At 43.6% G+C, this 23,884-nt stretch overlaps 2 protein-coding genes across 6 annotated transcripts in view; one reads left to right on the top strand and one right to left on the bottom strand.

Moving 5' to 3' along the window:
- GKN2 (gastrokine 2) overlaps nt 1–3,678 on the bottom strand; it is a 129,762-nt gene extending 126,084 nt beyond the window's left edge. The window contains exon 1 of the mRNA XM_039527932.1: nt 3,472–3,678. Coding sequence (XP_039383866.1) covers nt 3,472–3,678 — 207 coding nt within the window. The remainder of the gene's footprint in view (nt 1–3,471) is intronic.
- The window catches only part of ANTXR1 (ANTXR cell adhesion molecule 1), a 193,416-nt gene that overhangs the window by 57,727 nt on the left and 111,805 nt on the right, over nt 1–23,884 (top strand). For all 5 annotated transcript variants that reach the window (XR_005595222.1, XM_039527926.1, XM_039527927.1 and 2 more), the window contains 2 exons: nt 11,007–11,076; nt 13,109–13,187. Coding sequence is in view for 4 of the 5 variants with exons in the window: in XM_039527926.1 (XP_039383860.1) it covers nt 11,007–11,076; nt 13,109–13,187 (149 nt within the window). In the remaining variant the exon portion in view is untranslated. The remainder of the gene's footprint in view (nt 1–11,006; nt 11,077–13,108; nt 13,188–23,884) is intronic.

Genomic DNA, 23,884 nt, shown 5'->3' with positions numbered 1-23,884 from the left:
ATACCATCGATTTGCAGCCACACTAACCCTAATCCGATATGGTAATACCGATTTCAGCGCTACTCCTCTCATCGGGGAGGAGTACAGAAACCGGTTTAAAGAGCCCTTTATATCGATATAAAGGGCCTCGTTGTGTGGACAGGTGCAGCGTTAAATCGGTTTAACACTGGTAAAATCGGTTTAAACGCGTAGTGTAGACCAGGCCACAGATAGGGAATTGAGGCATGGAGAGACAAAGTGATTTGCCCAAGATCACTAGCAGAGCTGGACTAGAACCCAGCTTTCTAGAGTCCCAGACTGGCAACCTAACTGCTAGACCATTCTTCTCCCAAGTCTCTGTGAAGACTCTTCAGAAATTTATCCGCGTTTTCCTCCGGAGCAGACTAGAGAATACCATCAGCACTGTCTCACAACAGCTGTGAGATCTATCCCCCTGCGATGTTAACTGTGACATACAATCTGTATTTTAACCTGCCTCTCCTCCGTAATTGGCTGACTTGGCCTTGGCTAGCTCTGTGGCCAGGCATTCTAGGAAACATCCAAACATCTTTTATGAAACTGTAATATCATCAGTCAGCTTTATGCTATTCAGTGCATTCTGCCCATTGAGAGATAAAATTCTAGCTTGCCAAGAGGAGGAATCAGTTGAAGTGAATGTAACCTCACTCCCAAACACTGTGACCTGATACTTAGACGGGCTGAAGAGGATTTCTTCCACCACTTTTGTTTGCTTGCTGTATCTATCTATTTATAAAAGCATCCATCACCATCCGCTGCTAGAAGGGAATGGTGTCCCTAGCCTCTGTTTGTCAGAGGGTGGTGATGGAGAGCAGGAGAGAGATCACTTGATCATTACCTGGTAGGTTCACTCCCTCAGGGGCCTACACATCTAGCATCTCCCTCCAGTGCCCCTGTAATGTGAAGCCAAAGTCCTGTATTACCCAGAGACCAGGTATAGTGACCATAGAAGTTATCCCCTCTGTCGGAGAAAAACTCAGTTCTCGCTTTTTCGTTTGGGTGCAGCAAAATCAAATACTTTATTATTTCTCCAGTAATTACAATGGAGGGAGAGAGTGCCATAGGACACAGGGTCACCCCAGTCCTGGACAGGTCTCTCAACTGGTAAAGAATTACAGCAAGCCTTTATACTTTTGTTACAGACAATAACTAGCAATAATACAGAAAATAAAGAGCAACAACTACATTTTGTTTATACATAAGCCATTCTGCTATCTTGTTTTCTCACTTCTAGAAGACACCAGGCTGCATATTTGATTATCAGTTACAAGGTCGTAATAACTTTTTACACAGTTCTTTCCCTCTGCCTCACACTATCCTTCCTTCTACAAGTCTCACGTCATTAGGGTTACAGCTGGGCTAACTCTTGCTAACTGACTGACATGCATTAAGATCCCCTTCAAATCCTTATTAATTCTTTCCCTGCTTCCACACCTCCCAGCCAATATGCATCAACCCTGATCTGAAGAGAAGTCCACTGGGGGCAAAGGCCATAGCTCAGTCTCTCCCAGGTAGTCCTTGGCACCTTGTGCTATTTGCAGCTGATTATTTTGAGGCAGATACTAGGAAATGGACCGAGACCCGTCAAGTAGTTTCTCACAGCCCTGGTCTGGATTTGATTTGTTGACCTAGAGGTGAAAGGTCGCTCACCCCACTGCCAAGCCAAGGAGAAAAGCTAAGACCTGTGAGCGAGCCACCTCCTTGTACTGGAACTCAACAGATTCTGTCTGGGGTTCTTGGGCCAGTCTTGGACCAAATTCTCTACCAGTGTAATACTGGTACAGCTATTGTAGCTTTGAGCTGTGCTGACTTGTATCCAGAGAGGATTTGGCCTGTTGTTATTTTTAATACAGCACTGCAGGCCCAGCCTGCATTCTTGATGTGTTTTTGTGATACTTGGCTGTAACAGGTTTAAAATATGAGTTAACTCAGTTAGGGATTAATGGGAACCATATGGGGGGCTGGATAGCTCTGCTGTTTTGTTTGTTTGAAACCTCTCAGCATCTGATTATATCAGGCAAGACGCTTATTTTAAAGATAAGATTAAACCAGCAGTTCCTAAAACCTTAGATCAGCTGAAATGAGACTCAAAACAAGATGGACAAAACTCACTGAGATCATTAAAGCCATGGAGCTAATAGATTTCAGTATATATTTTATTGGGATTATACACAGAATCATAGAAATACAGGGCTGGAAGGGACCTTGAGAGGTCATCAAGTGCAGCCCCCTGTTCCAAGGCAGACCAAGTAAGCCTAGACCATCCCTAACAGGAGTTTGTCCAACCTGTTTTTAAAAACCTCCAATTATGGAGATTCCACCACCTCCCTTGGAAACTTATTCCAGAGCTTAATCACCCTTAGAGCTAGAAAGGTTTTCCTAATATCTAACCTAAATCTTCTTTGCTGCAGATTAAGCCCATTATTTATTGGCAAGGGATGATGGTGAGGAGAGGTCAGAGAATCAACTTGTAATGTTCATAGTTACAAGATGAAAAATAAAAAGATAGAGAAAAAGTTGTGAGTGACCGGCTATCAGCTGTACATCCACTAGCAGGATTTTTCTGCAGATGGCAGGAACTCTTAGAAACACTTTTCACTAAAAGGGTGTCATAAGGAGGAGGGAGAAAACTTGTTCACCTTAGCCTCTAAGGATAGAACAAGAAGCGATGGGCTTAAACTGCAGCAAGGGAGGTTTAGGTTGGACATTAGGAAAAAGTTCCTAACTGTCAGGGTGGTTAAACACTGGAATAAATTGCCTAGGGAGGTTGTGGAATCTCCATGTCTGGAGATATTTAAGAGTAGGTTAGATAAATGTCTATCAGGGATGGTCTAGACAGTATTTGGTCCTGCCTTGAGGGCAGGGGACTGGACTCGATGACCTCTCAAGGTCCCTTCCAGTCCTAGAATCTATGAATTGTACGGGCTCAAATGGATTTATCCAGAGAGATTCTAATTACAATCTACCTGAATCACTTGTGTTGCTAAAAGACTCTCATCCGTTCTTAAGCTCCAGGATTGCCTGGATGTCCCAAACAAAATAATGGACTCATTGTTCAGGGCATTGTACATGCACATAACAATAATTGGAGATATACCAATCTCCTAGAACTGGAAGAGACCTTGAAAGGTCATCTAGTCCAGCCCCCTGCCTTCACTAGCAGGACCAAGTACTGATTTTTGTCCCAGATCCCTAAGTGGCCCCCTCAAGGATTGAATTCACAACTCTGGGTTTAGCAGGCCAATGTCAAACCACTGAGCTATCCCTCCAAGAGACAGTCCTTGCACCAAAGAGTTTACAAGCTGACTAGCCAGACAAAGAGTGTGAGGGAAAATAGAGGTGAAGTGACTTGCCTAAGGTCACACAGCTGCTTAGTAGCAGAGTCAGGGGTAGACCCTATGTCTTCTGATGATTAGGCAAGCACTTGGTCCACAGGACTGAATGGCTCCTTACCTTAATGCAGCCGAGTGAGCTAGCCATGGCGTGGCACCGGTAACAAGGCAGGAGAAAATATCTCAGCATAGAGACATGACATCCTGTTTCCATGGGTGCAATTGGTGTCAGAAGAGAGGTGAGAAACGACAGGAACAGGACCACATATGTATGTGCTGGATACCAGCAGGGAGTGAGGTTTATGGTCTGAACTGCACGGACCAGCATATCCACCAATTCCCCGTGCAATTCCTCCTGACTTTCTTATTTTTACCTTCCATGGACTTCCTGTCTTCCCTCTTCTTCTGGCTGCCTCACACTGACTTACTCTGCACAGCTCCGTGCGGCCTGGCCAGCATTAGCGCAAGAGCCTTTTGCTCCACAGCTCCTGTTTTCTAATCTGTGTCTGCCTGGTTGACTCACCATCTCACTTTAAGCCTTTACTGAATACTTGTCTCTCTTCCCCTGCCTCAGCCTCTTAATTGTCCTCTCTCTCTGCCATGGCAGTGTTGAACTCTATAATGGTATGAGCAAACGCCATACAATGTAATGGGATCCAGGTTGTATGAACAATGCTATAGGAAATGCAGCTGCCTTTCTCAGAACAGATTACACGTGCATGGAGTTATGGTATTTAGCTTGGAGTAATGCACCATGTCAGAACAGGCTGTGGATAGAGTACCGGCCAGGGAATTAGAAGGCCTGGGCTTGGCCACTGGTCTGTTACATGACTTTGGGCAATTCAGTTCCTCTCTCTCTGATTGTCTGTGTAAGCTCTGTAGGGCAGGGACTGTCTCATGCTCTGTGTTTGTGCAGTGTCTGTTAAAATAACAACAACAGTAGATATGGAGATGCTGTGATACAGCTCTACAAGACCATGATGGAAATGTAGCATTCTGGAGTTCTTAAAGCTTTCTTCTAAGGAATGATGCTTATTTAGAGCATGTGCTACCCTTCTGAGCCATCAGCTATTAGTGAAAGCAAATTCACTCAGTGGTAATACAATGCCTGCCAAGTTTCATTAGCAGCCTTTTAAAAGCATGTGTTGTCATTTAAAATAAAATCCCAAACACGACAGATGAACCCATCGGAGAAAACAGATTCCATCCAGATCCTTCCACTCTAGCTACAAATTATGCAGAATGTGACATCACAGCTCTATACTTTACCCATTCCCCCTCCAAACATTCCCTAAATCGCCTCGCAATGGTTTTGGGTTTCAGAAAGCGTGGCTCTCTATACACAGCAGGGAAATTATAGCATGATTTCAGCATGGCTTTCATTACAGCATTAGCAAAACATTCATTTCTTACTGATGGGGTCTTTTAATAGGCAATTTCTCTAGCTCTGAGAACACACCAGTGTCTCTCTTTCTTCATTCCTACCTCCCCACAAACGGGTTTCAAGTCAAAAAAAGGATTTTTTCTTGGAGGGCTACCCTAAGCAGTAGAGTGGGAGGGGAAAAAAATCAGCTAGGGTAAACAAAGATCACTGGTAGATGGTGTGAAGATTTCCAAAGTATTTTCTTGACCTCCCTTTTTTTCTTTTTAATCTCTGCCTGGTATTGAACAAATGGCAGAAGAGTTGAAAGGCTCAAGACAGGCTTGTCTTAAACACTTCCCGAAGAGGCATCTAGGATGCAGCACAGAGCAGATGTTCCTGGGGGGAGCCCGTTGCTTCAGGAGTCACTGCAGTGACTATTATTAGAATTTGAATTATGGCACTATACAATAGATGATCCCTGCCCCCCAAACAATCCAATTATTAAACAAGGAAACAGTGGGTCACATCAAGGCTGGATGATCCTCGTGAAGATATGCTTTAGGCAAGTGAAATAAATGAAGGCTCAAGCATTAAGGCCAAAATGAAAAGACATGATTAGTAGGGAGTTGAGACACAGTAAAGAGACCTGATTTTCAGAAAGTGGTGAGCTTTCAGGCCCCTTTGCATTGTGTCTCACTCAGAAAGAGAGGCACCCCAAATCATTTGAGAGTTATATACGCTCTTTGAGGGAGGGTTTTTTTTCCTGTTCCGTGTTTGTACAGCACCTAGCACAGTGGGGCCCTGATCCATGACCAGGGCTCCTAGATGCCACTGCAATGCAAATAATAAACAGTAACTATCACTGGTTAGTTTTTAAAATCCTTGTCTTAGCCTTCATGCAGTCCCCATTTGCTCTGTCCTCCAGTTGTCTCTACAGAGTTAGCTTCTAATCCAAAGCTGGCCTGCTGGTTATATGAAAGTAGTTCTACCTTTTTTTGGTGGCTCTGCTTGGGTCATTTTGCTCCTTTACATTCCATCAAAACATTCATTCTGAGCTTCCTGTGAAATCCAACGTGTGTCTGGAATTTTTTTCATCCTAAGGTTACAGATTGAAGAGAGGGCTGGCTCAGTGCAAGGCAATTGGCAGAAGCTCGCCAAGGTCAGAAGCAGAAAGGAACAGTCTTCAAGTGAGGATCAGTTGGTTTTATAGGCTGTAAATATTCTTTGAGCCAGAGAAGTGCAAATGAAAGGTTAGAGAGTAGATTACATGAGTTTAAGTGCTGGTAAAAGGTTCCTTATTGCATGAAGGCCTCTATGCAGAGAATAGATTTGCGTGAGCTGCAGCAAGAAAGCTTCCCATACACACACTGCCCTGGAAATGTACCCCTCGGTTAAACGGTTGGTTGGTGTCTATATACCCATTGCCAGCGGTGGCTCCAGGCACCAGTGCTCCAAGCACGTGCTCGGGGTGGCAAGCCACGGGGGGTGCCCTGCCAGTCCCTGCGATGGTGGCAGTCAGGCAGCCTTCACTAGCATGCCTGCAGGAGGTCCCTGGTCCTGCGGATTTGGCAATAATTCGGTGGCGGGTATGCCGAATCCATGGGACCGGGGACCTCCTGCAGGCATGCCGCCGAAGGCAGCCTGCCTGCCGTGCTTGAGCCAGCACAAAAGCTAGAGCCACCCCAGCCCATTGCACCTTGTCTTCTCTACTGAGATGGCCAACAAGGACATTGTGAACCATTGCACTGATTCCTGTTTAGATTTGTAAGCTCGTAAGGTCAGGAAATCTGTATTATTATAGGTGGATAACGCATCTAGCACAATGGGGCCTTTAGGCAGGACTGTATTAAGAGAGAGTTCCTGACCTTAAAGAACTTACGATCTATTCTAAATCAATGAAATGGAGGCTCAGAGAGGTGAAGTGACTTTCCCAAGGACCCACAGCTGGTCCATGACAGAGCCAGGCACAGAATTCAAGTCTTTTGTCTCCCATCTAATGCCCTGACTATCTGATTACTCTACCACCAACGGGTCTTCCATGTATCTTGTGAACTGAGACAAGTCCCAAGCCACAAAGTCCAAAGATTGTTAATGTTTTGGCCTGTCTCTCCCTGCAGAGGAATGCAGCCCATTTTTCTGCAGCCTGAAAAGAGGAGCAGCATCGTTTCAAATGCATCTTGCACAGACAAACTGAATAGCAGATGAAAGGCATTTTTGTTTTGTTTCCCAATGCAGTTTTCCAGGAAGGAGTCAGATGGCTAGAGTTATGCAAACCAAATGGATCTTCTTTTGTTTTGGGGGGGGAGTTAGTTACTCATTTCTGTGGTGAAACAAAACATTCTCCAAACAAAACAATCCCTCCCCATAGCTAAACCTACCAGCTATGAGCTAGGGTAGACCCTGGGGACTAGAAGACAGATAAACTTTCTAGAGGAGAGTAGATTTAATTTCGGGAGAAGAAATGGAGTGGGGAGGAAAGGAGAGAAACAAAATGCTTGTGAAATATTCTCAGCAAAAAGCCTTACAAAACAAAAGCAGCTTTTAGTGCTTTAAATGCTGGAGAGCGCATGTTCTTTGGCTTTTACCTGGGTGTTTTAAAAGAAGAAAGTGGCCTATCTGACTGACATGAGACCTCATTCTGCTGTCACATGCATTGATATGGTTCATTAACTTCACTAGAGTTACTCCTGATTTACACTGGTATAAGTGAGAATAGAATCAGGCTCCTCAGGGTGTTTATGGTCCCAGGGCCTGATTCTCCTCTGTCTTGCACCCGGTTATGCATGTGTGAGGTGGATGCAAAAGGTCACCTATAGATTGTATACCTCCTGCAGTCCAACTCTGATCTCCACTTGGCTTGTACATGGCTTAAAGGGTCTGTAGCTAGTGTTGGGAAATCCTCTGATGCTGTAAAGCCAGCCTCTCTGCCAACCTCCTTCCAACCCACCCCCACCCCCTCCCAAAGCAAGAAGGTTGTCAATGGATCTCCCTATACCCTGGCAATCCCCTTGCGGGTCTGGGCAGAGTAAGCATAGCACCAAATTAGCACCTGGTGGGCACAAGTTCAGGGGAGAGTAACAGTGGCTTAAAACCAACTCTCATCCGCTGAGCCTTGTGCACAAAATCCAGATGCCAAGATCTGACCCATCACTGAAAATAATGGAGCTCATCGAAATTTTTCTTTCACAACTTATTTTTGACAAAAATGGAAAGGTGTGGGAAACGTCCAACTCTGGCAACGTTTTTTGGTCAAAAAACCCCCCAAAACCTCTAAAACTTTTTGTTGTTGTTGCAGAAAGCCTCCCAACCCCTCCCCCTGCTTTTTTAAATGAAAACTTCTTAAGAAAAATTTCATGAAAACGAACTTTTTTTCCCCATTTATTGTTGAAATTTTCCATGGGAATAAAAAGAAACATTTCCCAACTGGCTTTGGAAAATCCTCTTTCAAAATGCTGCTATAGCAGGAAAACACATGAGGGTGTCATATGTACTAGGAGGGTACCATGGAACAATACTGCAAAACAATATATATTTATCTTCAATAAGAAAAGCTGCCATAGAAATGTCATGGAGAGAATTCTCTTCTGCTGTTATTTGCTTCCAGCCCCTGGAGGGTTTTATGTTGCTAGCTGCAGGGCCATAAAAACCCTGTGATCAGTATCTGCCTCACCTCCTCAGAACTTCATGGGGTTGCAGGAAAATATGCTGTACTGCCTCATTTCCCAGTGAGCCCTGCTGAGCTAACCACTGAGGAGAGGGCCATGGTTTCACAGAGGGTTGCTGTGGGTTGGCCTGCACCGGGGGAAACAGCTGCAGTGTGACCAATGAAAGTTTAAATGAGGTCAGAAGCTGCTGAAGAAAATCTTTCCTGGACGTTTGCAGCACTCTGTTCAGCTTCAAAGTTTGCCTCTTTCTGATGCTCTTTGGGGCAGGGACCATCTTTTGGTTCTGTGTTTTGTACAGCACCTAGCATGATGGGTGAAAAGAGCAGGGGGTCCTAGTCCATGACTAGGGCTCCTAGGAGCTCTGGTCATACAACTAACAAATACTGATAATCAATTCGGAATTCCAACTTGCTCAAGATTCCCTAAAAACAGAGGGCCAGATTTTCAAAATAGCTCAACTCCTACTTAGGATCCTACCCTTTTTTTTTTTTTTAGGGATGTTCCATACCTACCAGCTGCTGTTGCTCTTAGCGAGAGGTGATGTGGCCTAGAGGATAAAGCACTAGACTGGGACTCAGGAGCCCTGGATTCAGTTCCCAGCCCTGCTGGGTGACCTTGGATAAGTCTCTGGCCTGCTCTGTGCCTCAGTTTTCCCATCTGTAAGATGGGGATAATTATACTGACCTCCTTTGTAGTATACATTGAGATCTACCGATGAAAAGTGCTAGGTATTATTAATAGGAGTTGTTGGATGCTGACCATTTCTTAAAATCTGACCCCCAGGTGTTGGCCACTTTATTGTAAATTTTGAGTGGCAAATTGCCATGATTGAGAAGCAACCAGCTATAGAAAGAGAGAGAGAGAGGGGTCCAGATTCTCTCTTTTGCTGAGATCCACCCCTTCCCTTCCTCATCATGTCCCCTCTATGCCAGGATAGGGGAGTTGGCATAGGAACTGTCTTTGTCAATTTATATGAGTTGGGAGCTCCACTGCACTGGGGGATTCTCAGCTAGCCATTTAGGGCCAGATTCCGTCAAGCAGGGCAAAGTGGCCAGAACAGAGAGAGAGAATCTAGCCCATATTGTCCAGTCCTGAGCTGTGAAGACAATTTTTGTGTTCTAGCAATGAGAGTTGCATTCAGTCATGTAGGGTTCAGGCTATAGTGTCAGGCTGAATGAAATTTCCCATGAAATGGGCATTTCCTTTTTCAGCTACTTCTAGTTATAAACAACCTCTTGTGATGCTGGGACTCAATATAGCATTAATGAACCCTTTATAAGCTATGTAAAAGGATACCTTTAGTACACAGCACTTCTGTTTTGCTTTCTCCTTGAGGATCTCAAAGCACTTTATTAACCTGAATGAAGTCCCCAATAAAGATAAAGATTATCATCATTATACAGCTAGGGAAACTGAGGCACGGAGCATTTATATAATTTGCCCAAGGTCAGACAGGTCCCAAACCAGAAAAAAATGGGTAACTTTATGCATGTAAGCTGTTCCATTGATCTCAATGGAACTATTCATGTGCTTGAAGTTATTCATCTGCACAGCTGCTTTGCTAAGATATGGGTCGCAGTTACTTATTGGTAGAATCAGGAACAGAAGCCGGATCTCCCTACTTCCAGTGCTAGGCTTTAATGGTTATACTAGCAATATTACATTGATGAACATGTTATGAATGCCTAGAAAGATGCATGCACACGCTGACTGTTTTTTCTCTTGATCCAGGAAATCAGTTCAGGTGAAATAGGTTACCTGAACCTCATTCAAACCTTAGAATCATAGCATCATACAATATCAAGGTTGGAAGAGACCTCAGGAGGTCATCTAATCCAATCCCCTGCTCAAATCCTTAATCCTTTCTGAGGGTTGAAAAGTTAAAAATTTAGATTACCATTCCCAAAGAGTTCTAAGGGAGTTAGGAATGTTGATGGGAGTTGGATGCTTAATTTCCATAAGGCTCTTTTGAAAATCCCAATCTAAATTCCTTTCAATGCAGTCTGACTACTAGATTTCCACCCCCACTCCATGTGTTTATATATAGGTTTGGCAGAATTTGATTTTTTTAAAATAATTTTGAGAGACATCTATTTTTAATCTTCCTTTTATTTGTATCTATTTAAATTTTCACAGTTGCACAAGACTATGGACTTTAAGCAATTTTTTTCCTATTTTTATCAACTTAAATTTTCACAGTGGAAAATTAATGGGGTTATCACCTGGGAGAGGGTCAACCAATAATTATTTAATGACAGTTTGATGCTGATATTCAAAAAAATTAAGGTTTGATAACCATTAAAACACAAATTGTCAACATCGCATGTCAAACTATACAAAATAAATATCTTTACATTAAACTCTAATAAATTCTCAAGCACCATATTTCTCACTTTGTTTAACTCTACATTTCAGCTATTATCAGTGGAAATATTTCCTCATCAGTTTGTATGTGTACAGCAAAACAGACATTTACTGATGTTTACAGATAAAAATCTAATCCTTCAAAGCCTATTTATATGCCATGAGAGAGAATTAAGATGTAAAATTTACGGTAATCCTAATTTATAAATGATGCATTACCAATCTCCTCACACATCAGACCACTTTCTCTCTTTCTTTCTCCAGATGAGAAACCTTTCGTAGTAGAAGATACCTATTTGCTCTGCCCAGCACCTGTATTACGAGAAGTTGGCATGTAAGTTTTTAGAGATACCCCCCCAGCATTTGAAACTGACTGATCCCATTTATTGCCTGAGGAAGAATAATTGATTTGCCTGCTTTTAATTAACACACATCCCTGTATTCGCTATTAAACTGGGTCATAGTTCCTTCCTAGCCTACAAATTCCACGCAGGAAAACTGAACCACAGTCTATTGGTCATGTATGGACATGTCAGGACTGACTAGATCTTATCTTAATTATAAAACAGTAGCCTTAGAAGCTCTCTCTGAAATTATTTCAATAGTGTAAAGCTAGACAGTGGGGTATTGAGCCTCCAATGCTCCTGTGACTCAAGATATGACCCAAACAAAGGGATTTTGTGAAAATCTGCTGATCTTCGGGAGTTGGGAGACAGTAAAAAAGGGGGAGAACTGGTCATAAGACAGAAGGGGCCAAGTCCTGCTGCCCTCTCTCACTTAGAAATCCAGATCCAGAGCCATTCAAGTCAACTGATTTGAATGGGCATTGACTCAGTTACCGTTGACTCTTCTCACACTTACATGAAGAAGGATGGCATGATTGGCTCAAAGCATGGGAATCGATGTTGAATTAGTTTGGCTCTGACTGCCTATACTGCACAGCTCTAGAAGTTCTGCAGTGCATCATCATTCCTCAGTTTTAAGAGACAACTTTATTAATGGACAGCAGTCACTGCATCTGCTCAGTTCTTCCGCACGATGTTATACTAAATGTTATACTACAACGAAGTATTGCAGCTGGAGCTGCGAGAAATCAGCCATCACCAGCAGACTCTGTGAATCTGGCCTGTTAATAGGTTAAAGAGCTCATACAATTTTTTTTAAATGTATGTTGCTTTTTGTGTCCCATTGCCTCTTCCCACCGCCTCTCCCATCGTAACATCGCCATAATGATAAGGCAGGCAGGTGCATTCCTAGCTTTCCACTGTATCCAAAGATTTTGTACTGCTATCCATCACCAAGGTATCTGATCTCTTTTCACGTGCATTGGATTGGCAATAGCAAGGTCCCTAATAGAGTTCATGGAATCATTCCTTCCTCTTCCTTTTGGGTTATAGGAATTCTGCTTGAGGAAGGCATTTCTGTTTTTCATTTTGTGTGGGAAGCAAGCAGAGTGGTGCTGATGATGTAAATGTCATTCTGGTTATGGTGGAAATGCGATATGGTAGTAAGAGAGTTTTTTGCAACTTTCCCTAAAGATAGGCAGATTCTAGATTAGTCTAATCTCCTCTGGAAATTCATTCCATAGCAGAAACCCTTGATTAGAGAATGCTTTGTCCCCAGTTCTCATGGCCCTTGTTTTGGGCTTTGCACTCTGTACTCCGCAGTGCTTGACATATTTGTGATTTCCTCTCGTCCGATGAACTGAGCTGTATTCACATGAGAGTGTTGGTGTTTTTTTATTCCCAGTTGGAATAGAAAGTACAGAGCTTGAGGAAGATGATGTAATTTTAAATCCTGTGTCAGTTAGTAGAGGGAAAACAGTTCTTTATATGGGAGTGGGGAATACCCTGTTGTTATTCCTGGAAAGGGAGTTTGTATGTATGTTCTGACTCTAATAAACAGAACAGACAATTGTTACCCCAAAAGTACAGACATTTAATGACTAGTGAGATTAAGGAGCATAAGGCAGACTTATAAGTAACAGGTAGGATCTAGGGCAAACCTGAAAGTAGATAGTAGAGATACCAGATAATACAGCCAGTTAAGGAAAATATAGAGCAGCTCTGAAGCTGCTCTAAATTGTGCTAAGGCTAGGTTGGGCCTAGGACTAAGGGAATGAAGAGGTAGCATTTTGCTCCCTTCTTTTCTCAGTGGTGTCAATTTTTTCTCCATATAATACATTGCACAGTTGGCTGAGTGCATTACAATATGGCAGTATGGGGCAGTGAGGATTGGGGGAATTAGCCTATGTTTGAAACCTCAGGCACTGGCCAGAGCCTGATATCAGGATCCCAGATTCAAGGGGGGCACGTGTCTGATGCAGCATGGCAGATGGCTGTCTTGATTTTGTTTTGTTTTTGCAGGGAGGCAGCTCTTCAGGTCAGCATGAATGACGGCCTCAGTTTCATCTCAAGCTCTGTCATCATCTCCAGCACACACTGTGTAAGTTTCAACTTTTGTGCACAAAATGATTCAGTAGCAAAAGGGTTCTAAACCACATATAAACTGTGCTAGTACTGGTGCTTGGGTGAGTGGTATGCTAAGGAGCCACCTCTCTGCCTTAATGGTGAGCTCTTATGCACGGCCGTCATGCACTACCATTCCCCATGTGGTGTGCACCTTAATGTGGGTTTGGAGCAATCAGGTCTTGCTCTATGTGAGATAGAGCATGTATGGGAGATGAGGAAGTGGTTTTGTGATATAGCAGAGGTGTCAGGGCCTGGTTCTCCACTGCTTTGCTCCTTGCAGGGTGAGTGCAAATTGCACCAGCTGATCAGACATGTCCACTCACACCGGTGGTAGCTGTTTAAACCCACTTTGCATAGATGTAAATGATAGCACAAGTTGCAAAGCAGTGACAATCAGACCCATTGTCTATAAATCGATATCCCTCCAGAAGTTTGGGGAGCTCTGCAGAAGTGCAGAGCCTGCACTGACCCCATGTCCTCCTTTGCTAGCAATGCTTGAGTCTCTTGTTCTCATAAGCCTCTTGCAGCAGCCTGAGCAAAGGAAAGCATCTTCTTACAGTTAGTAACACCATTGTCTTGATGGGGATTTTACTTCTGCTAAAGTGTGACCATTGGGAAGGGAGGCCTCATGGTAGTAAGGATAAAGGAGATTTGGGAGGAATTTACTTTGTGCTCATGAAAACAGAAAATATTGGGAATCTCATGAGAAGGTGGGAGTTCTGACTGAATGGGATGTGTAGGATTGGGGCCCATGTACATAGCATGTGAGATTCATAAATTTGGTCAAGCCTTTTGACTGACCTGTGTGGGATTAAGCTAGTAAAAAGGGGGTTCTGTTATATACTGTTGCTTTGAAATAAGCAGTTTTATTAAGGTAAGGTCACAGTTATAGGGCACAGTCCTACAAGGTGCTGAGTGCCTCCTGCATGATTCTAAGCACCTTAGGTTATCATTGAAACCTGTGGGAGTTGAGACCCTCAGCATCTAGCAAAAGATATTCAGAATCTTTTGGGGTCTAGCCCTGGCTCTCCAAGCATCACTAATTGACACCCATATTGATGCCATTTAAAACTTGGTTCTTCAAGCAATGATGTGTTTACATCCGGCTTTCTTCACAAAGGTGAACTTCATCTCTGTTCAGAGAGACCAGCATAAAGCCTATGCCCTACTTATGCCTTGTGCTGGCCCTTTGCACTGTCATAAATTTCGTACGAAGGACCAATTCCTGCAGTCAATATTCAGGCAAAACTTCTCTGGGAGTCTTGGCTGAGAAAGGACTGCAGGATTTGACTTGAAGACTTTTATGGCAGGTCTCTTTGCCTGCCCCCTTCAAATCCACCAAACAAAATTGCATCATGTTTCTATATGGAGCTAGTGAAAGGCCAAGTTATGTAATATTCACATACCAAGACTATTCAGTTGTGATCCATGAACACTGATGCACAGGCTTCGAGGGAAAATATCTCCTGTACCATTTCATCTGTCGCAACAACGACAAGATTGTCTAGAGACACCAGCATTGTCTACACGATTAACATGTCAGTTTTCAGAGCTGAGATGAAGGCTTATTTCTCTGCAGTTGACAAGGGCATCTTTATGCTTTGAGAGAAGGGCTTTTATTTCAGCTGGATTTGATATTTCAATTCAAGTTCTCTTTGCTGCTATGGTGAAAGTGTGTGTGTGTGTGAGAGAGAGAACTATGAACAATTTTTCTGCTTTGCCTTTTGAAGCAAGATATGGATATGATCAACACAGACAGCAAAATGCAGCTGTTTGACATCTGCAACATGCCATTGGGGCAGATACTCAGTCAGTGTAAATTGTCTTAGCTCCAACAGAACTGTGACAATTTACACCAAAGGAAGATTGGCCCTATTGACTCCAATGGAGCAGCTCACTTGACTCTGTTATTTCATTCATTTCCAAGAAGGGAATGGACACTTGTTCTCACTTGCAACACTTAGGATAAAAGCAATGCTGTTGCTTTAGCGCAGTCCCTGTCAGATGATGCTTCATGCAAGAAGCATGAGAACATGTAAAACACAAGATTTGTAGGATTCAACATTCTAATTTAAAAAAATCTTCCTTTGAATTTCTGGTTTTCCACATGTTCTGTATCAGGAGGCTACTCAGCCAACACATTCAGAGTAAAGTAAAAATTAGCAGATTCAGTATGTCTAGATATCAAGAGGTAAACACAAATTATTTAAATCTGCTTGCTCATTCCATAATTGTGTGTATAGCAGTATAGATTTCAGAGACTCATAGCTGGAGAGACAGATATGGCACTGCACAAGTGTATAGTACAGTATATTTTTGTATCTCTGCCTGTTCTAAGTGACCCAAATTTGATCCTAAATATGGAGCTTTCATCACTTGGATAGAACTCACTGTAGCGACCTTTTCACTGATACTTCCCCTAATATTTTTGTGGGAGTTATTTCCAGGCAATAGGCTGCGTAATTCTGATCATTTCACCTACACTGGGTGCATAGAAAATGTTTCCTCCAATTTGAAAGCTTTTGTTGGTTCTGGCAGTATTCCCGGTGACAGCCACCTTTTCAAAAATACCTGCTAATCTTCAGTACCTCTGAGTTTGAGTATCCAACCTGTGAAACCATAAGCCTGTTTTCCAAAAATGCTGAGCAACCCCACCCCCAATTCAGATCAATTCCAGCATTTCTGAAAATTTAGTTTGCATGCGGTGTGTCAAGCATGGCCTTCAAACTCAGTGACCTGCTCTGAAAATTTGGTTGTAAATGTCTCTTAAATTGTTTGGAAAGTTTATTTTGGAGAAGACAGGGTGACGAGACAGCAAGTGTGAAAAATCGGGATGGGGTGGGGGGTAATAGGAGCCTATATAAGAAAAAGCCCTAAATATCAGGACTGTCCCTATAAAATCAGGACATCTGGTCACCCTAGGAGAAGAGAGGGGTTTATTTATTGTCTGTGTTTAAATAGCACCCATTGTAGACACAGTAACCGGGATCATTTCTCAGATTCTGATCTCTTTAAAGAAAGCTAAAACAAGGGCTCCAATCTTGCAAACGCTTACATACGTGCATAACTTCAGGCAATTGATGAATAGTTGCAGAAGCGGCTCTATGTTTTTTGCCACCCCAAGCACGTCAGTCAGGCAGCCTTCAGCGGCACATCTGCGGGCGGTCTGCTGGTGACGTGGATTCGGCGGCGTTTCTGTGGGTGATCTGCCAGTCCCGGCCTTCGGCATATCCGCCGCCAAATTGCCGCCAAAGCTGCAGGACTGGCGGACCTCCTGCAGGCATGGTGCCAAAGGCTGCCTGACTGCCACCCTCACAGTGACCGGCAGGCCGCCCCCCGCAGCTTGCTGCCCCAGGCACGCGCTTGCTGCGCTGGTGCCTGGAGCTCCTTCCCCCCCGCCCCTGAATAGTTGCACTGGCTTCAAGTTTGAAAGATAAGCACATGTGTGTTTGCAGAATTACACCAAAGCCAGTAAATTTGGAAAGCTGCAGCAGGAGGTGACAGCACAGTGCAGAGAGAGCTTCTTTCCTCACTTTGCAAACAAACCTTGGAGGGGAGGGAAGGGAATAGGTCGTTTGTAAAGGCTGAAGTAAATCTTTCCTCCATGGCATGTCAGTGAAGCTCTTTGCAGACGGCATGCAAAAACTGCCCTAGATCTGGAACTATGTCCTGAACGTACCACAAATTCTTCCCATCTGTGCATCTCCCACCCGGATCACATATAACAACAGCTCAGTGTTTGGCACTTGTGCAAACGCCTTAACTCTCAGAACCATTGCTCACCAGAAGCTGCGGTATGTTGGGCGAATGAGTCAGCAAATAGAGGTTTCATTCAGAAAGTGGTGCCCACACCCGTGTTTCCATATTTCTTGAGGTTTGGGGACTGGCCTCCTACTCAGAAGATGAAAGTGGATGGCACCATGCTATGTGAAACCTCTGAGGAGCCAGAATGTGTGTATGCTTCTTTAAAATATATGTGCTTGCCCAAGTCTGGAGAATCAGCAAATGGAGTGTAGTGCACCTGTCCCATTTCCCAGTCCAGCGTGACTTGTGAGCTGCAAAGTTTGAAATTCTATCAATAGCTCAAGATGTCATAGTAACAATCCTTCTGGCTGGAGATGGGTTCTAGCCAGGAGTTCAGATCCAGATTTCAAGCAGTTTGAAGGTCAGGAGTGTTTGGATGCCAGGAGCTTTGTTCTGTTCCAAACCCTGGGATTGTTTGTAAACATGGAGTTGGGTTCAGATTTTCCTCCACCCACCTGAGTCCCATATTTGATGCTGTATAGATGCAGGCCCAGCATTAATTACTGAAAAATAAAGATCCAGTCAGTCATGCTAGAAGCATTATCTAGGGTTTCACGGATGTCTACACTGCAGCTGGGAATGAGCTGTGGGTAGACACTCGCTTTAGTTTAGCTTGACCTAGTGTGCTAAAAAAAGGCTTGTGGACATTGCAGCTCTTGTGGAGGCTTGGGCTAGCTGCTGAATCCAAGCCGACCCAGCTTCATGGGCTTGACTCAGGTAGCTAGCCTGAGGTTCTTCTGGAGCCTCAAATGTCCACACTGCTATTTTTAGCGCACTACCTCCCATAATGCTAGCATGTGTCTGTCTACCCAGGCTGGGAGGCTCTCTGCCAGCTGCAGTATAAGCATACCCCTAGAAAACAATTAGCATTAGCTCTCTTTCTAGCAAGCATTTGTCCAAAGAACTGGCCAACATCCAACTCCCATTAAAGCCAATGGAAAGACTCACCGTTGGATCAGGCCCACAGGGACGAGAGGGGAAGAGCTTATGATGAAAGGTTGGAATAACTTATTATGACATAGCAAAATTATCTCTGAGCAGGGGGAAACAACTGCCAGTTTATAAAGGGCATAAACATCAGAGAGGGGAGTGAATATCTGAGGCTGTTGCCCCCGGGTATAAACTTTCAAAAGGAATATTTATATTCAGAAACCCTTCCTATCAGTGACAGGTTTCAGTGGTAGCCGTGTTAGTCTGTATCAGCAAAAAAAAAAAAACCCTCTAGCACCTTAGAGACTAACAAATTTATTTGGGCATAAGCTTTCATGGGCTAGAACCCACTTCATCAGATGTATGTGTGTATCATGATATCAGTGAGATTATTAGCTGTGGAGTAGCCTCCCAAACAAGGTGGTTAGGACATTTTAAATGTAGGTGGCAGAAAACCCTGGAAAATAGCATGTTAAGGAACAAACCTGCAAATACAGGGACTGAATACAGTAATGGGCTTTACCACTTCTTTCTTATACGATTCTACAACATAGCAACAAATTCTTACAACACATTCTCATGACTTGGAGATCTTCAAGATAGACTCTGTCATTTCCCCCATAACTCTTGGAAGAAGGATGTTTCATACAAAACTATCTAAAGTCCATCAAAGGATGGAAAGGCATCTATATAAAACTCAGCTGATCTAATCCTTTTGAGAAATTAGACATTTTGATTTTAAAAAAGGAATATTTTTTCTTCTGAAATTTCCATTCCATTGTTTGACCAGCAATCTCTCTCTCTCTCTCTCTCGGGGAGATTTTCAAAGACATCAAGGGAAGTTATGGGTCCAACTTCATGGGAGTTCCCCTTAATAAGTTACAGAGGTCTCAAAGGAACATGCTTTGGTTTAAATCTGCAATTGGCGTTTGGATGATTCCCTAATTATCTTTCAACAAGAAGTTCTCTTTCTCTCTCCCGTGGAGTTCTGTGCTGTTTGAACAAAATTGCCTGGCACATCTCACTCTATTTGAACTGAATCCAGTTCTATGGTGCCAATTTAAACTATCCTCCCATTGGGCAATGTCAGTCAGACACAACCCACTAATGTGGGATTTTCAAAGGGAGTTATGGGAGTTAGGCACCCAAGTCCCATTAGCTTTGAATGGGAAGTGGGTGCCTAAGTCCTATAGGCTTTTTTTGAAAAATGCCAATTGATGGGCCCAATCCTCAGTTATGCTAATGTCCTTTTATACCATTTTAAGACCCTCTATGCTGCCACAGTGGTATAAAGAGGCATTATCAGGCCTGATTTCCCAGGGTGCTTCTAGAGCCCAACATTAAATGTGCTACTGTAACTGCTCTGTGTTATATTGTTTCTTACGGGACTCATTCATCAAAGATATATTTCTTTTGTTGGAATATACACCACTAACACTTTTGTTAAAACCCATCATCCAGAGCATTAGCTCTGAATCTTTCAGAGAATCCAACCCACGACAGCCAAGGATTAACTGTTCTTAACATTTCATTGGTAATGCTACAACCCTTCTCAAAGAAGAGAAATGAACAGCTACTAAGAGGAGAACTGACACTCATGTAAACCTGCACTCCTAGCAACCAATTACCTAAAATATACGAGGCATCATAAGATCTCCCTGACTCCTAAATCATTGATGCATTGATTAATGCCATCATTGGATCACTAACTGAATCTATCAGCACCATCACTCCTGCCTGACAAGGTTTTATAATGGCCCATTGCCTGAAATCCTGGGCCAGGTTCTCAGCTGGAGAAAACTGGCGCAGTTTCACTGATGTCAGTGGAACTAAGCTAATTTAACAGTTTAGGGTCTGCCTCCTGTGTCCAGCATCTAAAGACTCCTAGAAAAGAGAGAAAAAAAATCTATCTATCTATCCATCCCCCAGCCCTGCAATCTCTCTAGATATATAACATTTTATCAAACAATGAGAATACTAGATCCAGGCTAAAGTTTTCAAAAGCATTTAATGTCTAGGAGCCTAAGTCCCATTTTCAACAGGGATTTGGGGCCAGATTTTCAAAGGTATTTTAACTCCTAAAGATGCAGATAGACTCCTAACTGACACTGATTCCAATGGGAGTTAGCAGTCTAACTTGCGTCAGCATTTTTGAAAATCTTACTCAGTGCCTTTCCCCATTTTTAGGCACTGAAAATCTTAGCCACTTAGGGTTTAGATTCTCAAATATATTGGGGCACCTTACTCCTATTGATTTCAGCAGGAGGTGATTTAAATAGGAGTTAGGCACCTAAATGACCAGATCACTTTGGAAGTGACTCCTAAGCCTGGTCTACACTAGGCGTTTGAATCGGTTTTAGGAGCGTAAAACTGATTTAACGCCACAACCGTCCACACTAGGAGGCACCTTATATCGATTTTAATGGCTCTTTAAACCGGTTTCTGTACTCCTCCCTAACGAGAGGAGTAGCGCTAGTATCGGTATTACCATATCGGATTAGGGTTAGAGTGGCCGCTGATCGACGGTATTGGCCTCCGGGCGGTATCCCACAGTGCACCACTGACCGCACTGGACAGCAATCTGAACTCGGATGCAGTGGCCAGGTAGACAGGAAAAGCCCTGCGAACTTTTGAATATTTCCTGTTTGCCCAGCATGGAGCTCCGATCAGCACGTGTGGCGATGCAGTTAAAAATCAAAATAAAGAAAGAGCTCCCGCATGGACCATGCGGACGTGATCGCTGTAAGGGCAGGCAAATCTGTTCTATCAGCGCTCCGTTACAGAAGACGAAATTCAAAATCATTTTTTTAAAATCTCCAGACAGACGCCATAGCAGGGGCTCAGCGCACTGCTGCGTGACAAGCGTAACGGAAAGCCAAAGAATCAAATGGACGCTCATGGACTGGAGGACTCAAACTATCCCACAGTTCCTGCAGTCTCCGAAAAGCATTTGCATTCTTGGCTGAGCTCCAAATGCTTCTAGGGTCAAACACCGTGTCCGCGGTGGGTCAGGGCATAGCTCGGCAATTTACGCACACACCCCCACCCACGCCCAGAAGTGAAAGGGAAAACAATCCTCTCTTGACTCTTTTACATGTCACCCTATCTTTACTGAATGCTGCAGATAGACGCGATGCTGCAGCCGTCAACACTAACATCCTCACTCCCCCCCCGCCATGGGTGGCTGATGGTGCAATACGACTGATACCCGTCCTCGTCATCAGTCTATTGGCACATGGGGCAGTGCAAAAGGGCTGGTAGCCATGCCAACTAGCATCAGTGAGGTCAATCAAGGGCGCCTGGCCCTAATTTTTCCTTGTAGATGGTGCAGTATGGCTGGTAACCATCCTCATAATAGCAACAGGGGGCTGAGCTCCATCAGCCCCCACCCTTCATGTGTAAAGAAAAGATTCAATTGCCCCTGGACTAGCAGAGGGATGCTGGGCTCCTCTTCTCCACACTCCTTACTGTCCTGTCTGGACTATCATAGCAGCTGGAAGCTGCCTTCCACTCATTTCTCACTAACAAGTCACTGTGTCTTATTCCTGCATTCTTTATTAATTCATCACACAAGTGGGGGTGCAATGCTATGGTAGCCCAGGAAGGCTGGGGGAAGAACAGAATCAACAGGTGGGGTTGTTGCAGGAGCACCCCCTGTGAATAGCATACAGCTCATAATTTCTGTGAGATCTGACACAGAGCAGCTGTGCTCTCTGGCTCTATGATACAGTGGTTCTCTAGTACACTTGCCCATATTCTAAGCAGGACTGATTCTATTTTTAGATACCAAAAAGGAGGGATTGACTCAGGGAGTCATTCCCAATTTTGGCTTTTGCGCCCCTGGCTGATCGGCCAGGGGCACTTATGACAGCAGCAAATGGCACAGTGCAAAAGGACTGGTAACCATGACCATCTTATTACCAATTTATGGTATGGTAGATGGTGCAGTATGGCTAGTAACCATCTCTGCTATCATGCAAAAGCAAAAGCATGCTTCTGTGTAGCGCTGCTGAATCGCCTCTGTGAGCGGCATCTATTACACATACGGTGACAGTCACAAAAGGCAAAACAGGCTCAATGATTGCCATGCTATGGCATCTGCCAGGGCAATCCAGGGAAAAAAGCCGCGAAATGCTTGTCTGCCGTTGCTTTCCCAGAGGAAGGAGTGACTGATGACATTTACCCAGAACCACCCGCGACAATGATTTTTGCCCCATCAGGCACTGGGATCTCAACCCGGAAGTTCCAAGGGGCGGGGGAGGCTGCGGGAACTATGGGATAGCTACGGAATAGCTACCCACAGTGCAACGCTCCAGAAATCGACACTAGCCTCGAACCGTGGACGCACACCACCGATTTAATGTGTTTAGTGTGGCCGCGCGCACTCGATTTTATAAAATCTGTTTTACAAAACCGGTTTATGCAAATTCGGAATAGTCCCGTAGTGTAGACGTACCCCTAGAGTTATGTCTGTGGGTGTGCCTAGCGTACATATACTCGCTCTAGCTCTTATTAAGCTAGCACAAGCATAAATGGCCGTGTAGCCACAGTGGCACTAGCAATGACTGTGCAGGCATGGCTGAGCCATGCTGAGTATATACCTACTGCTTTCCGGTGGGTTTGTACGTGGCACAACTCAGTTGTGCCTCCACTGTGGCCACATGGCTGTTTACATTCGTGACAACCGGGTGAGAGCTAGTGTGAGCCTGTGTGCACGAGCAGGGGAATCATACCCCTCACTCACAGTGTAGACATAGCCCTAGTAAAACATATATGAGTGTACATGTAACATGTATGGAACATTTCACTAGGCTGAGGTGCAATTCACTAGCTCTGATATTCTCACTATTTGATAAAAACATTTTGTTTTACGTAACCACGATGTTTCATCTGATGACTTTAAACACCTCATTCCAAATTACTATTATTTAATAATTGTACCACAGTAAAACCCAAATCAGGATGAGAAGTCCTTATTGTGCTAGGGGCTGTACAAAAGAAACAGTCCTTCCCCAAAAAGAGCTTGCAAAGTAAAGGCCAGATTGTGAATCCCTTACTCCCAACAGTCAACGACTACTCATACGAGTAGTTCCATTAAAGTAAATTGTGGGATTAAGTAACTGCTCATCACAGTATGTGTTCCGGGTTGACAGTCTGACCCTAATGAAAGACTAGACTCACTGAGTGGATGTAACAGACAAACAGAAGGAAGAAGAAGGTAACTGCAATGAAACACATGAATTAAGGACCTGTACAATTTGCAGGAATTGTGTTTCTAAATGTAAATAAACAACAAATATCAGCTGTATCCATAAAACCTTTGGGCCCCTTGCCTAGCTATTATAACTGCATATGTTTGGGTTAATTTGCCTAGTTTTTGTTTGCATTGATTTTATTTTTTCACTCTTCAAGGGAAAAGAATGTAACCAATGCTTCCTTTTGGATTTTATCTGATCCTGTAAAGAAAACAGAAACCCTAACAGACTTAGCCTTAAAATACTTAATTCAAAAGAAAAAAACCTCTTTTTTTTAATATACTCAGACTCAGTTTTTGCAAGAGTGGAAAATTTTGACATTCCTAGGAAATGATGTTGAAAAATCCACGTCAAACCAATTTCCAGTGAGGTGCTGTCAGCACAGCCAAACCTCGGCAACCCTCTGGGCAACATATTCAGCATGATTATATGGGAGCTAACAGAGATGCAGGGAGTTCTGTTTATTTGATTTGTTACATTATGTTAAAAAAGTCATAGATTTTTAGATTTTTAAGGCCAGAAGGGACCATTCGATCATCTAGTCCATCCTCCTATATAACACAGAATATAGCATTTCACCTGGTTACTCTTCTATGGATCCCAGTCACCTGTTTGACTAAAGCATATCTTCCAGAAAGGCATCCAGTCCTGAGCTGAAGACATCAAAAGATGGAGACTCCAC

Source organism: Mauremys reevesii, linkage group 2 (genome assembly GCF_016161935.1).
Source record: "Mauremys reevesii isolate NIE-2019 linkage group 2, ASM1616193v1, whole genome shotgun sequence".
Classification (NCBI taxonomy): Eukaryota; Metazoa; Chordata; order Testudines; family Geoemydidae; genus Mauremys; species Mauremys reevesii.
The sequence above is the reverse complement of the archived record's forward strand: the minus strand, read 5'-3'. Positions and strand labels throughout refer to the sequence as shown.